The sequence below is a fragment of the Crotalus tigris genome, unplaced genomic scaffold (genome assembly GCF_016545835.1).
Source record: "Crotalus tigris isolate CLP2741 ecotype Arizona unplaced genomic scaffold, ASM1654583v1 scf7180000024339.11422700, whole genome shotgun sequence".
In the NCBI taxonomy this organism is placed as follows: domain Eukaryota; kingdom Metazoa; phylum Chordata; class Lepidosauria; order Squamata; family Viperidae; genus Crotalus; species Crotalus tigris.
Window position 1 is genome coordinate 7,851,478 of NW_024100509.1, and position 15,244 is coordinate 7,866,721.

At 43.2% G+C, this 15,244-nt stretch overlaps 1 protein-coding gene across 1 annotated transcript in view; it reads right to left on the reverse strand.

Moving 5' to 3' along the window:
* The window catches only part of HMGCS2 (3-hydroxy-3-methylglutaryl-CoA synthase 2), a 49,404-nt gene that overhangs the window by 21,579 nt on the left and 12,581 nt on the right, over positions 1-15,244 (reverse strand). The window contains exons 4-5 of the mRNA XM_039325928.1: positions 8,822-8,986; positions 6,915-7,083 (exon numbers count right to left, since the gene is read on the reverse strand). Of these exons, the coding sequence (XP_039181862.1) occupies positions 6,915-7,083; positions 8,822-8,986 (334 nt within the window). The remainder of the gene's footprint in view (positions 1-6,914; positions 7,084-8,821; positions 8,987-15,244) is intronic.

Sequence of the window (15,244 nt, forward strand, 5' to 3'; positions counted from 1 at the left end):
GAAAGGAAAACATAGATCTACGATGGAAAGCTAATGAAAGCTATATCATTAGTTCTTTTGCCCGCAAAAAGGGCAAAAGAACTAATGAACAGTGAAGGAGGATTGAAAAGCCCAACGTGTGATCAAATAATGAGGAACCTCAAGAGGAGGGGCACAACTAGAAGCAGCACAGCATACTCACGGGCACCCGAGAAGGAAGGCAGCATCGCTGGTTGGAAGAACACATGCAGGAATGCAGCCGCCAGAGATCGCACCAATAGATGTCCAGATTTGCTTGATACACCCTCTCCCTCGAACGTACACAAGCACAGTCAGTCCAGGGAGGGTCAGACAGACTATGGAATGGGGCTAGAGAGGATGACGGACGTGGGAGTGGGCGAGCAGAAATGGAGAGTGGTTGGATCCAAGAGGAAGGAAACAGCAACCTCGGAGGGCACTAATACAATACCAGATGGAGGGAACGGACGGACTGGTAACTAGGTCAAGGAGCTGAGCGCAAAGCTGCCCGGCAGCATAAGAAGGACTCCCAGCAATCTTGCATCATGCTCTGATGATGTCCATAGTGTTGACTGACAAAAGGCTCACCTTTTATATTAAACAGTTTTGTTTTTAGTAGTTCGCTTCATGCTTGTGCGAGCAAAGTGTGATCGGAGATGCCGTCTCTCTATAAATATTGGTGTGTGTGTGTGTGGAGTGCTGGCTTAGTTGTTGTAGGTGGGTTGGTTGGCTGTGTTGGAGTTATTGTTTGCAGATTGTTCAGCTGTTTCGTAACATCCTGAGTAGCTGAGGTGCTGGCTGTGTGCCCATTAGTCCGCAAACAATAACTCCAGCACAGCCACACACACAAAGGTAAAAAAGGATATATGCAGTGTTATCTTCATTTTAGATATCAAAAGGGTTTTGCGACTCCCAGTGTTTTGTTTTCAGTGGGAAATGGGTCCAAGTGGCTCTTTTGGGTTGCCTATCCCTGGTTTAGGAAGTCTGTGTCATCCTTGCATCTCGATGGAACCACCTTGCAATCTGTAATGGCCTGGATCCCTTGCCACATTCACCTGGTGTTTATTGGGTCCTGAAAAAAGTTTTGAATTTTTTGGCAATAGGCTTGCTTTGCACCTTTTATGGCACTTTTCAGATTTGCTCTGGCTGTTCTAATTCTAAGATTTGTTCATACTAAATGGCTCTGCTACAGGAGACTTAAATGGGGAACTAATTCTATGAATTAATGGGGAATTACAAAGGAATAAATGCAGTTGATTATTTTAAGATTCCATAAATTTACGCTCATCGCTTATTTCTCTGTAGGAAATCACCCAGGTAGTGATCATTTCCTAAAATTTGCTGTCTAAATCCTAAAGTAGCTATTAAATTTAGTTGTAGTTCACTGTTCGGCCCCCCCACGCACACAAAAAGACATCCCATTAAAGGGCACCTCTCATTAAAAGTGTTATGTCCCGAGCCTTTGCAAACGGCTCGGGCGTTTGCAGGCAGTCCCGGGCAGGTGCAAAGCTGCCTGGGACCAGACAGGCTGTCGCCAGCGGCCTTTGTGCGCATGCGCGGGTGTGCTGGCGCGTGGGAAAAGTAACCCATTTACCCGGAGGAGTTAGTTTGCCTATATATAAGATTGGCTATGCGAGGCGTTTGGGCGAGGTGAAGCCATCTTCCTGTAAGCTGAACGCTGAATATAAATGAAACTGAGAACTCCAGCTGCTTCTCGTGTCTGTTGTCCCGCTACGGACTCAACACTGGCGACGAAGGTGGGATGCCTTGCACTACCTGGAAAGGAAGAAGTGTAAGCTTACCCAAGGAGTCCTGAGCGGCGAAAGAGGAATGGCGTCGACTCGGCAGCTGCCCGCCAATCCGGTGCGCATTCGGGGGTAGGCTGGCTGATAGACCCGTCTCCTGAAGATCCGAAGATGGCGAAAATCGGAAGGCTTTCGAAATTCGACGTCTCACATCCAGAGCGGTGGGAGTCCTACGTATCCAGAATGGAGAACTACTTCAAGGCAAACCAAGTGAGGGAAGATAGCTTGAAGGCGGCCACCCTGCTTTGCGTTTGCGGCCAAGACACCTTCGAAATCGCAGAAAATCTTGCAGCACCTGTCCCAGTAGAGTCTGTAAGCTACGCAGACCTGAAGAAGCTGCTGAAGGAGCACTTCAACCCCAAGGTGTCCGTTATCTCATGGCGCCACATCTTCGAACAGAGGGATCAATGGTCCGGTGAGTCAGCCAAGGAATACATCGCCGCGTTACGGAAGGCCGCCAAGCCCTGCGAGTTCAAGGACCTCGAGGAACGACTGAGGGACCGATTCATGTGCGGGTTAAGGCATCGAGAGCTACAAAAGAGACTTTTCGCAAAGGAAGAATTATCCTTCCAAGACGCCTTAAGGGAAGTCACCGCAGAAGAAGCAGAAGGCGGCGCCGTCAAAAACATGCGGCCGATCAGAAACAGTGCAGAGGGTGCGTCCGTGCACCAGGAAGACGTCCGACGAAACTCCGAGGAGGATCCGGACGAGGAAGTCGACCGTCTACACCCCGCGAAGGACGAGAACCAGAAGGGACGCTCTTCGGCTCTGCTCAAGTGCATCGGCTGTGGAGGTCGCCACAGGAGAACCGACTGCAAGTTCCGCTCCGCTACCTGCCGGGCATGCGGTAAACAAGGGCACAGTGCAGCTGTGTGCCTGGGCCGACGAAAGGCACAACCCCAAGAAGAACGCCTGAAGGGTACCAGATTCCCCAGCCAGAATAGGGTAGGGTTTTGCGCTTCGCGAAGAAGCATCTGTAGAACAGGCACACACAAGCCCATGAAGAAAAAGCTGTCACTCAACGTGAAGCTACAAGGGGTTCCCTTATCTATGGAACTAGACACAGGGTCTGCCCTGTCCATCATTTCATTGCATACATTTAGGAAGATTTGTTCCAGAAGTGGGTCTAAGGCCAAGTTAAGGCCTTCTGATATTGTATTAACAGATTTCCAGAACTCAAGAGTGTGTGTTAAGGGGGAGGCCACCCTTAACGTGCAATACAAGAGTTTTGAAGGTCCACTAGACTTATTAGTAGTAGGGGGTGAACGAACGAGTCTCATAGGACTCGATTGGTTTGAGGCCATGGGGATACACGTCACAGGACTCAATAGCTTACAAACACTCGACCTACAGGAAGTCTGCACAGAATTGGCAGATGTTTTCAGCCCCCAGCTGGGCACATTCAAAGGACCACCTGTGTCCTTAAAGCTAGACCCCACTGTCACTCCCATTAGGATTAAAGCAAGAAGGGTCCCTTTTGCTTTAAAAAGTAAGATTGACACTGAGTTAGACAAACTAATCCAACAGGGAATCCTAGAACCTGTTGATTCCAGCCCGTGGGAGACCCCCATTGTCACGCCTCTAAAGGCAAATGGGGACATTCGCATTTGTGCTGATTACAAATGCACACTCAATAAGGCATTGCAGCAACATGCCTATCCTGTTCCTGTGGTCAGTCACATCCTGGCCTCTCTCAAGGGGGGGCGTGTTTTTGCAAAGCTTGACCTAGCTCAAGCATATCAACAGCTGCCTGTTGATGATGATGCTGCCATAGCTCAGACTATTGTGACCCACAGGGGAGCCTTTAAGGTAAAAAGGCTACAGTTTGGAGTGAATGTCGCTCCTGGGATTTTCCAAAGCGTAATGGAAAACACACTACGAGGTATACCAGGGGTCTGCCCCTACTTTGACGATGTCTTGATTGCAGGAGACTCCAAACACATTCTAGCTGAAAGGCTTAGGGCTGTCCTGTTAAGATTCAGGAAATCAGGCCTCAAGCTCAGAAAAGACAAATGCCAGATTGGGGTGCCTTCTACTGAATTTCTGGGATTCAAAATTGATGCTGCTGGGATTCATCCTGCTGAATCCAAACTAACTGCTATTTTAGAAGCACCCAGGCCAAAGTCTAAGGCCGAACTTCAGGCCTTCCTAGGCCTCCTGAATTTCTACAATTCTTTTCTTCCACATAAAGCTAGTGTAGCTGAGCCTCTTCACAGGCTACTAGACAAACAGGCTGTGTGGCTGTGGTCACAAGCGCATGAGGCTTGCTTTAAAGAAGTCAAGGCCTTGCTCACTTCTAACAGTGTTCTTGCACATTTCAACGAGTCTCTCCCTGTGTGCATCGCTTGTGATGCGTCCCCCTACGGGGTTGGAGCTGTCCTGAGTCACCTCAGGTCTGATGGAACTCAGGTTCCTATTGCATACTACTCCAGAACACTGTCTTCTGCCGAGCGCAACTACGCTCAGATAGACAGGGAGGCTCTGGCTGTTGTTGCTGGAATTAAAAAATTCCACGATTTTCTATATGGCAGGCATTTCACGGTCTTCACTGACCATAAGCCTCTGCTGGGACTGTTTACCACACGTAAGCAGACTCCCCAAATCATTTCCCCTAGAATGCTTAGGTGGTCTATTTTCTTGTCTGCATATGATTTTTCATTACCCACAAGCCTGGGAAAGAAATGGGCATGCTGATGGCCTCAGTAGGTTGCCTCTGCCAGTAGTAGAAGCTGACCCCGCGCCAGCTGTCAACATTCTATCAATCCAAGCCTTGCCCAAGCTCCCTCTTAGTGCCAGGGATGTTACCGCTGAAACAGGTACAGATCACACACTTTCACGTGTCCGCTCCTGGGTCCTGTCCGGGTGGCCTGAGCACTGCCCTAGTCCTGAGTTTCAGAGTTTCTGGTCCAAAAGAAACGAACTGTCCCTTTCTCAGGGTTGTCTGCTTTGGGGAAACAGAGTTGTCATTCCCACCTCAATGAGGACTAGGGTCTTAGAATCCCTCCACGAGGGTCATCCTGGCATTGTTCGTATGAAGGCTCTTGCACGCAGCCACTTGTGGTGGCCTGCTTTAGATAAAGATATTGAGGCTAAGGTACACGCATGCCACCTGTGCCAACGATCTCGCCCAGAGATGCCCCAAGCTCCTGTGCATAGATGGGAGGAAACACAGTCCCCATGGTCTAGGGTGCACATTGACTACGCTGGGCCCTTTCAGGGCCAGTTCTTCTTGGTCCTTGTTGACAGCCATTCAAAATGGCTTGAGGTTGTGCCTGTCTCATCCACCACCACTGCAAAGACTATTCAGGTACTGAGGGGGATTTTTGCTGCACACGGGCTGCCAGATGTCATTGTGTCCGACAACGGCCCTCAATTCACCTCCTCCGAATTCCAAGCTTTCTTACAGGCAAACCTGATTCGTCATGCCACGTCTGCGCCTTTTCACCCGTCCACCAACGGTATGGCTGAACGCATGGTGCGCATCGCAAAGGACGCCTTGAAGAGACTCACCTACGGGGACTGGCATCACAGGTTGGCTGACTTTCTCCTTTCTTATCGCACCACACCGTCCACTTCTACAGGGAGAAGTCCAGCTGAACTTCGTTGGGGGCGCCAACTTACTACTAGACTTGACCGGTTGCATCCGGACAGACTGCCTTCATCTACCTCACATCCTAGGGCACCTAGACAACTACTTGTGGGTGCCCCGGTTTGGGCTCGCAATTACGGGCCTGGTCATACATGGGTCCCCGCTTCTGTGTCCAGGATCACAGGTCCTCTCTCCTACGAGGTTGCCCTGGACAACGGTCGTGTCCTGCGTCGGCACATCGACCAACTTCGCTCTAGGCGAGACTTTTCTGCTGAGACTCCTGGGTCTTTTCCAGGGGGGGAGGGGGACCCTTTGGAGCAAAGGGAAGGGCAAGAGCTACTGCCCATCTCCACTGAGGGAGCCACAAACGGCTCGTCCCAAGGTTCTGCAATTGCTCCGAAAAGAAAGTCATGGAGCTTACCCACACAACAGGCACTCACGCCTACTCCAGCCAGGGAGTCACCCCGGGGGCATACTCACTTTCCACACACATCACACAGCACTCCAGCAATGGAGGATACCCGGGGGCATCCCAACAAATCATTCCCCGCAAGAGAACTGGCACACAATTCCCAAGGTTGGCCTGACCTTACCCCAAATCCTACAGGGGGTCAAACATACACAGAGCTAGTCGAGGAACCAAGTCCCGACTACAACAACCCTAGCACAAATCAGGGAACACCTGAGTTTTGGGAAAGTACAGAAACCCACACGAGCCCGAGCACAGAATGGGGTTCAGGGAATGGACAGCCTCCTGACAGGTCTTGGACTGACCTAGGAGGTTCTACAGAGACGCCCAGCAGCGGCTATCACTTCAAGGGGCCTGAGGGTCTACAGCTAGGTAGGTCAACCAGGTCACAAAGTAACAGAAGCCCTGGCCTGACGAGCCCGGTGGGCAAGCAAGCAGGCCAGGCATCGGGGCACAGTCCTTGGAAGACACCAGGGCACAATAGAGAGAACAGGCTCACGCCTCCCTCCAGTCAGGGGACTTATGCCAGTAACCCAGAGCTAAGAAGGTCACAGAGAGCAAAGAAATCTCCTAAGTATCTAGAAGATTACATAACATTGCTGGCAAGGCAAAAGCCAGTAATCAGTGGGAGCACTGGGGAGCAAAATGTCATATAAAATAAATGTTGTATGTTGGTAGTAGTTTTAGCCCGGGGGAAAGGGGTGTTATGTCCCGAGCCTTTGCAAACGGCTCGGGCGTTTGCAGGCAGTCCCGGGCAGGTGCAAAGCTGCCCGGGACCAGACAGGCTGTCGCCAGCGCCGTGCGCATGCGCGGGTGCTGGCGCGGGAAAAGTAACCCATTTACCCGGGAGTTGCCTATATAAGAGGCTGCGAGGCGTTTGGGCGAGGCTGAAGCCATCTTCCTGTAAGCTGAACGCTGAATAAATGAAACTGAGAACTCCAGCTGCTTCTCGTGTCTGTTTTCCCGCCACGGACTCAACAAAAAGGTTTGTGAATTTCCTTTTATATATACAGTATATAGAATTGGAGAAGGAATTCTTATAGCCTTCACTGACCTGAAATCCTTGAGCCCTTTGTAGATTCCACTGTCTGTGTCTGATTTGGGAGATGCAAGGAAGTCATTCAAAAAGATCCGTGCAAAAGACTTCTGCACCAGCTTACAGAATGGCGTGTGGAAGATCATGAACTGGAAATCTTCCAGAGTACAGAGCTTGCTTATCCCAGCTGCTCAAGTAAAATAATTTAAAGAATAAGAAATAGAAATAACTTGGCAAATACACCCAAAGAGAAGGGTGTTTTATAAAACAGATACAGAAAATCTCCTCCACATCAGCCCTTCAAACTTCTTCTGTAGACCATGCTCCTCTCTGTAAGAAGCCCTTACCTCTGCAACCTATCACCTGCTGCATATCCATTAACATTTCCTGCAATTATGCATAATATTAAAAAATTGAATTATTTACTATAAATAAACCTTTTGCCCTTCCTCTTGAGCCACTAACTGAGGAGAGGTGGTAGGGGGAAGGCGGGCTCTGGCACGTGCCCACCCCTCACTGCTGCCACTCCGCATCATCCTGCATGCCCCCCCCCCGGCCACTCACCATCTTCCTTCCACAGCACAGCATCTGCTGGGGCAGCGGTGGGCCAGGGGTGCACAGAGGATGATGCAGAGTGGTAACAACAAAGGGTGGGCACAGACCAGAGCCCACCTTCCCTCACTGCCTCCCCCAGCAGCACAAGGATGGGTGACACAGCTGTTGCTGACTTGACCTGGCGATGTAGGGATTGCGGCTGCAACCTCCTGCCCAGCCCCATGCATTGCCCAGGCACTGCTGCTCCATGAGGCTGGGCAGCCAGTGCGTGGGATCCGCTGCCTCACCTGGCTGCTAAGGTGGGGCTGGCTGTGGACAGTGGGCAGCTGAGGTGGCTCGAGACCCCCGGCCACCCCTCCTGCTTCCCTGCATGGCCGGCCAATTGAAGGGCTTGGAGCAGCAGGATCAGCAGCAGCAGCTGCCCCCGTCACAGCTACTGAGTGGACGTAGCCCAGGCCTGGCAAGGGCCCCCTTCTGGATGTCCCCAGGCTGTCTCCACCCGCACTAATGGGGCTCCATGGCTGGTTCGCCATGATGCAGGACAGTGCCTCTTGTTTTTGTTTACAGGTAGTACCGTCCTCGACCACACGGTCTCCCTGAAAGCTATCAGTTCTAACACCGGAAACAGGTGGTTGGAGAAAAAATTATAGGTCACCATTTGATACCTACCTTCTTCCTATGGAACCAAAGTTAGCGGGCGGGTGGCTGAAGAGAGGGATAGTCCAAGTTCTGTCTGCTTTATTACGGGGCAGGCTATTAACAGGCAGCCTGCTCCATTTCATTTAAAAAAAACTTTTTTTATTTTTAATTAAATGGAGTGGGCTGCCTGTTAATAGACTGCTGCATAATAAAGCAGGCAGAACTGCAACTGTCCCTCTCTTCAACCAGTCGCCCGCTAACTCACTGAGGCCCCATGTGGTCAGATGCATCTCAGCACGGCTGGTTTCCCTCCCCTCCCCCAGTCCCAGCCCTCCTGGCCTCGCATACTGTCCTTTTCCAGGGCATGTACCCACTGCAGCACCTCCTCAGCTGTCAGCTGGCTGTCCAGCTCAGAGGCGGCTTCTCCAAACTGCTGGCAGTGGACGAGGCGGGGCTTGCTTTTTGTTTTCTCCTCTGGATGGCTTCAGCAGATCCCCCCTCACTTGCCCACCCACCCTCTTCCCTTTTACTCCCCTTCCGAGCCCTCTTCAAAGCTCTTGCCCACACAGCCACCAAAGCGGCAGATGGAGTGCTGGAGCTGGAAAGCATATTTCCTTTTCACATCTTAAGTATAACTTCCATGCAATCCATACTTCTATAAAGAGATCAGCATATAAGAGACTGAGGAAAAATAGGGGAAAGCTTAACTTTAACTTTCCAGACATACAGACCTTTCTGCCACTGGCTTTCAATTTTCTTTCGATATGTGGCATAGCACTGATCAAGAGCCTGGAAATAGCACTGAATGGAAAGTGGTCCATCTACCATAGGATACTCTGAAGCCAGGTCTGGTTTATAGAAGTCATAGACATGCTCCATGTGGGTTCCTCGGACACCTGAATAGGAAGATGATACCATAGACTTGATAATCTGTCATAGAAACATGATCTTCTTTATGCTATGACAATTGAAGTTGTGACAGACATTCAGTAATTGACTGAGTGATTTATATGGCTGGTCATCTCACCAAGCAATTTCCACTAAGCATATGATTCTTCCAAGAAGATTCTGATTTCTCCTACTTATAAAATTGGAGAGCCCCTCAAGTGTGAATGATGTATTCAATGTGAATGATATTTATAACAATTAATGCAATAAATAGCCCACATTGAGAGTTTCAATACTGGACTAAAATAAGAAGATGGATCGAAGAAATAATAGACCAACCTGTAGACTGGAAACCAGGGATCTTTTTGCTGGGTATTTTAAACAGAAAATATAGTAAAGAAATACGGTACTTAATTTCAGATGCCTGAAACTATTTATTTTCCAACTTTTAAAATGGAAAATTATTTTCTTGTAATTTTATCAATATTCTTTCAAATGGAAAATCTTTTTTTATTATTTTTTTTTATTTTTTAAACCAACAAAACAAAACGAAACATAACACACATACACACACAGTGTATATTCCTCCCTTTTTTTAGCAGCGATTTGGTAACAGTAATCTTCTATTATTTGCATTTCCCCCCTTATTCTTCTTTAGAATATTTGTCTTTGTTGCCCCGTTGTTTCTTATTTGCATTTTTCTTCCTTCATAATATACTTCATACTAAGAATAATACATATTATTATTACTATACATTATTATACATACATTTTCCACTTTTGACCTTTCCACATTTATCCTCTATTATTTCTAGTCTCCAACCAGTCATACCACTTGTTCCATATTAGATAATACTCTGTGTCTTCCTTTTCTTTTATCTCTTTTGTTAATTTGTCCATCTCAGCACAGTCCAGGATTTTTCTTATCACTTTTTCCTCTGATGGTATATTCTCATTTTTCCAGAACTGTGCGTATGCTATTCTTGCTGCCGTTGTTATATGTAGAATTAAGTACCGTATTTCTTTACTATATTTTCTGTTTAAAATACCCTGCAAAAAGATCTCTGGTTTCCAGTCTACAGGTTGGTCTATTATTTCTTCGATCCATCTTCTTATTTTAGTCCAGTATTTTTTCGCATCTGGACATGTCCACCATAAATGATAATATGTTCCATGTACTTTTTTTACATTTCCAACATGTTGGCGAATTGTTCTGGAACATCTTGGCAAGCTTTGCTGGTGGAAGATGCCATCTGTAAAACATCTTCAACTGGTTTTCCTTGAATGCCGCTGACATAGTCAATTTTATGTTTATTTCCCATATTTCCCCCATTTCTCCAATTCTATATTATATCCCAAAAAATTTGCCCATCTAATCATTGTGTCTTTGACAACCTCGTCTTCCATTTTGTATCTCAATAGATATTTGTATAAATAGCTAATTAATTTTATTTCTATTCCATGTATAATTTTATCCAATTCTTGTGGCTCTTTTTGTATTTCATATAATTTTTTGTCCTCTATATATTTAGATTTAATTTTTGTAAATGTCCACCAGTCAATCTCTCTGCCTATATCTTGTTCCAATTCTTGTTTTGTTTTCAGATTTCCCTGTTCATTTACTAATTCCTTGTATCTAATTATCTTATTTATATCCAGTAGATTTGGGTGTTTCAGAGCTTCTGTTGGGGATAACCACATTGGAATTCTTACATAATGTTTTTGTTTTATTTTTTCCCAAGTCTGTAGCAATGCATTCCTAACTACGTGTCTTAGAAAGTATCTGTGTATTTTATATTTTTCGTCCCATAGGAATGCATGCCATCCTGCTTGCAAGTTATGCCCTTCTATTGTTAAAACTCTAGTATTTTTCAAATCCATCCAATCCTTTAGCCAAGTTAAGCTCGATGCTTGGTAGTATATTTCCCACTCTGGTAACACCAATCCCCCTTTATCTTTCATATCTTGCAAGAGTTTTAATTTAATCCTGGGTTTTTTCCTTTGCCATATAAATTTAGTGACCAATTTATTTAATTCTTGAAAGAATGTTTTCCCTAATTTTATTGGAATAACTTGGAACAGAAATAATATTTTTGGCAACATATTCATTTTGACCGTAGCGGTCCTCCCTAAAAATGAAATTTGCAGATTTTCCCAATTTTCTACATCTTTTTTTTATCTGGTGTAATATTTTATCATAATTCTCCTCCTTAATCGAGGAACATTTTGCTATAAGCCAGATCCCTAAATATTTTATTTTCTTGGTTATACTTATCTTTGTTTTATCTTCCAGTTCACTTTCCTTTGCCTTTGTAAGATTTTTGGTTATTAATTTAGATTTATTCTTATTAATCTTAAGTTCGGCTACCTCACCAAATTCTTCTATTTTTTTGAATCAATTTAAAGCCGGTTTCTAATGGATCTTCCAAAATGAATACCAAATCATCAGCGAAGGCCTGGACCTTATATTCTTCCTTCTTAATTTTTAAACTCTTTATTTCTTGGTCCTCTCTGATTTTTGTCAGGAGTATTTCTAATGATAAAATAAACAGAAGAGGGGAAAGTGGACATCCTTGTCTTACTCCTTTGGTTATATCACTTTTTTCTGTCATTTCATCATTTATAATTACCCTAGCTGTTTGTTTAGTATATATTTTCTCAACCATATTTCCAAATTTTGTCCCAAATCCATATAGTACAATTGTGTTATAATAAATTTCCAATTCAGATTGTCAAATGCCTTCTGGGCATCAAGAAAAACCAGTGTAGCTTGTCTTTCAGGATGGACTTCATAAAATTCTAAAGTGTTCATTATTATCCTCATATTCTTTTTTATTTGTCATCCTGGTAGAAATCCATTTTGATCAGGGTGGATGTAGTTATTCAAAAAAAATTTTATCCTTTCTGCTATTATTGTTGTAAATGTCTTATAATCTGTATTCAGTAAAGAAATCAGTCTATAATTTTGAATTTGTTGTAGGTTTGAGTCTTCCTTAGGAATGAGGGTGATGATTGCTTCCATCCAAGTTGTCGGTATCTTCGCCTCCTCCAGCACCTCATTGTAAATCTCCAACATTATCCATTGTAGTGACTCTTGTATATTTTTATAAAACTTAACCAGAATTCCATCTGGGCCTGGTGATTTATTGTTTTTTTTTCAATGCTGTTTCTAATTCTATTGCGGTTATTGGTCTATTCAACATTTCCTTTTGTTCTTTGGTGATTTTGCTCATTTTTGCTGCCTCTATATATTGTTTGACTTTATCATCTGCTTTATCTTCCTGATGGTATAGCTTTAAAAAGAAATTTTGTATTATTTTCTTTTTTTCTTCCCATCTATATTGTACTGTTCCACTTTCATCTTGTAGTTGATGTATTGTTCTTTTGCCTTTTTCTTTTTTTTAATTTATAGGCCAACCATCAACCAGTTTTATTCACATTTTCAAAGTAATTTTGTTTCGCCATCCTAATTTTCTGTGCCATTTCTTTTTGTGTTGTCAGATTAATCTTGTGTTTTATAATATTCCATTTTTCTTTTATCTTTTTATTTTGTGGGTCCTTCTGTAGATCACCTTCTATTTTTTTAAATTCTTCTTGTAATTTTCCTTGTTGAAGTCTCCTAGCTTTGTTTTTCTTAGAGTTGTATGCAATTGTCAATCCCCGAATGTAAGCTTTTGTAGTATCCCACAAATTTTGTGTTGATGTCTCTTCCTTTTTATTTACCTGAAAAAAATAATGTCAACTCCTTTTCTAGCATCTGTATATATTGTTTATCTTTATACAGCTTTTGATTCATTGACCATCTTTTTCTCTGTTTCTGGCCTTTCTATTTTATTATTATTGGGTTGTGATCTGCCCAATCATTAAGCCCTATTTCAATTTCCTCTATCCCATTTTGTACTTCTGTTGTTGTCCAGGCCATATCGATCCTAGACCAAGATTGATGCGGATACGAATAGAATGTATATTGTTTGTCTGACCAGTGTGTCTCTCTCCATATATCCTGAAGGTTGAGTTCTGTTACCATGTCAAAGAACGATTTTGGTAGTATATTTTTCTTCTTTTTGTTCTTTTTACTACTCTTATAATCTTTTTTAACGTCAACTATTGCATTTAAATCCCCAATCATACAAATATTTTCGTGATCCAGATCCACTAGTTTCTTATGTACCTTTTAAAAAAATTCATGTTGATTATTATTTGGTGCATATACTGAGGTTAATAATATTTGTTTTTGCTCTAATTCTATTTCCAACATTAAAATTCTCCCCTCTTCATCCGAATATATTAATTTTGATTTTATTTTTTCTTTAACATATATAGCAATTCCTCCTTTCTTGTTTTGTACTAATGTTGTGTATAGTGTTCCTAATTTTACATTCTCTAGTAGTTTTCTATAATCCTTTTTTATATGAACTTCCTGAAGACATATCACACCTGCATCCAATTTCCTTAATTTGTTAAACGTTTGTGCTCTTTTTCTTGGTATATTTAAACCATTAATGTTTACAGAGAAGAGCTTAATTGCATCTCCCATTTTTTACTTGATCTATTTTTTTATTCTTCTTATCTCTATTACCTTTCCTTTTGCTCCTTCTCTTTCTAACCTTTCTCTTTCTTGTATCTTTCGTATTTCTCTTTCTTGTTCGACTTCCTCTAATAAATCTTCATCCTGACTTTTACTCTCCGGTTCTTCCCTACTTTCTTGTTCTTTTCCCTGCATAAAGTAACATTCATAAAAGTCCTGCGCTTTCTCAAGTGTATCTATCTTATATTTTTTTTTCTGCCAAGTTAGAAATATGCCTTCAGGTATTAACCATCAAAACATAACTTTATATTTAATTAATTGAGTTGTTAGAAATTGGTATTCTCGCCTCTGATTTCATATTCTACGTGGTATTTGTTTTAATACAATTATTTCTTTACCCTTATATATTATTGGTTCATCTCTAGTTTTTTTATATATTTCATCCCTTATTGATCTTCTAGTAAACCTTACATGGACCTCTCTCGCCAATCTATGCCTTTGTGCATAATTTGTATATACTCTATATATTTCGTCTATGTCTCTTCTTGTTTCCTGTTTGTCCTTTCCTAACATCTCCGCCAACATCTCCGCCATCTTCTCTCCCAAATCTTCTTCCTTTTCCTCTACAATATTTTGGAATCTTAGAAAGAATGAAGCTTTATCCATTTCCAAAAAGGCAATAGATTCAGTCAACTCCCTATTTACCTGCTTGGATTTCTGTACCATCCTTTCTATTTTGCTATCAACTTGCTCCATTTTTGTTTCGACTTTTTGAACTCTTTGTTCATTTTCCATCATTGTTTGTTGTATATTGCCTATCTTGTCATTCATGTTTTTAATTTCATCTCTCATTTCTCCAATATCATTCTTGATTTCTTTGTGATGTATTTTCGTTTCTTCATGATTGTTTGCTATTGCCTCTTGGGTCATCACCATTGTTTCTTGAATTGTTTGTAGTGTTATCTGCATGCTCTGTGGGTTCATTGCCAATTCTGCTTTTTCTTTTTCTTTCCCCAACATGGTCACTATCATTCTTTGACCTGTAGGAGAGGCCATTATAGGTGTGGGACTTGTAACTGTTTTTTTGCCTACTTTAGTTGTTGTTGCAGTACTTGTCATTTTTATTACTTGAATAATATTTCTCCACTTTTGCATATACCAATTTATGGCAAGTTGTTTTTGTTGATCAAGTTGGTTTTCTATCTATATAGTCTAAGCTTAAATATGTAAGTATATATATAATATAGATAGTAAAGAATATATATATATACATATGTGTGTTTGTGTGTGTGTATTCTGAGGTTTTCGCGGGTGTTTGTATGTAGGTCTTTGGTTGTTCGGGTTTTCTCCCACGTAAAATTGGAAGTGTCTTGGTGACGTTTCGACGAAGTCCCATTCGTCATCTTCAGGCTGGTGTTTTCAGTTTCGTGCTTCGAGGAGCAATGTGTGGTCTTAGCTGTTTCTTCCTTTTAACTGCCAGTGGGGGTATGAACTGATTGGGTGGGAGCACCCATGAGATCAACCCTCTCACCCCTCTCACCTGTCATTGTTAACCTCTACATGGAACACTTTGAAACCCAAGCTCTAGAAAAATCAGATCACAAACCCAAACTCTGGCTCAGATACGTAAACGACACCTTCATAATCTGGCCACATGGGAAAGAAAAACTGGACAACTTCCTCAAACACCTCAACAGCCTACACCCCAAAATACAGTTCACCATGGAAACAGAAGCTA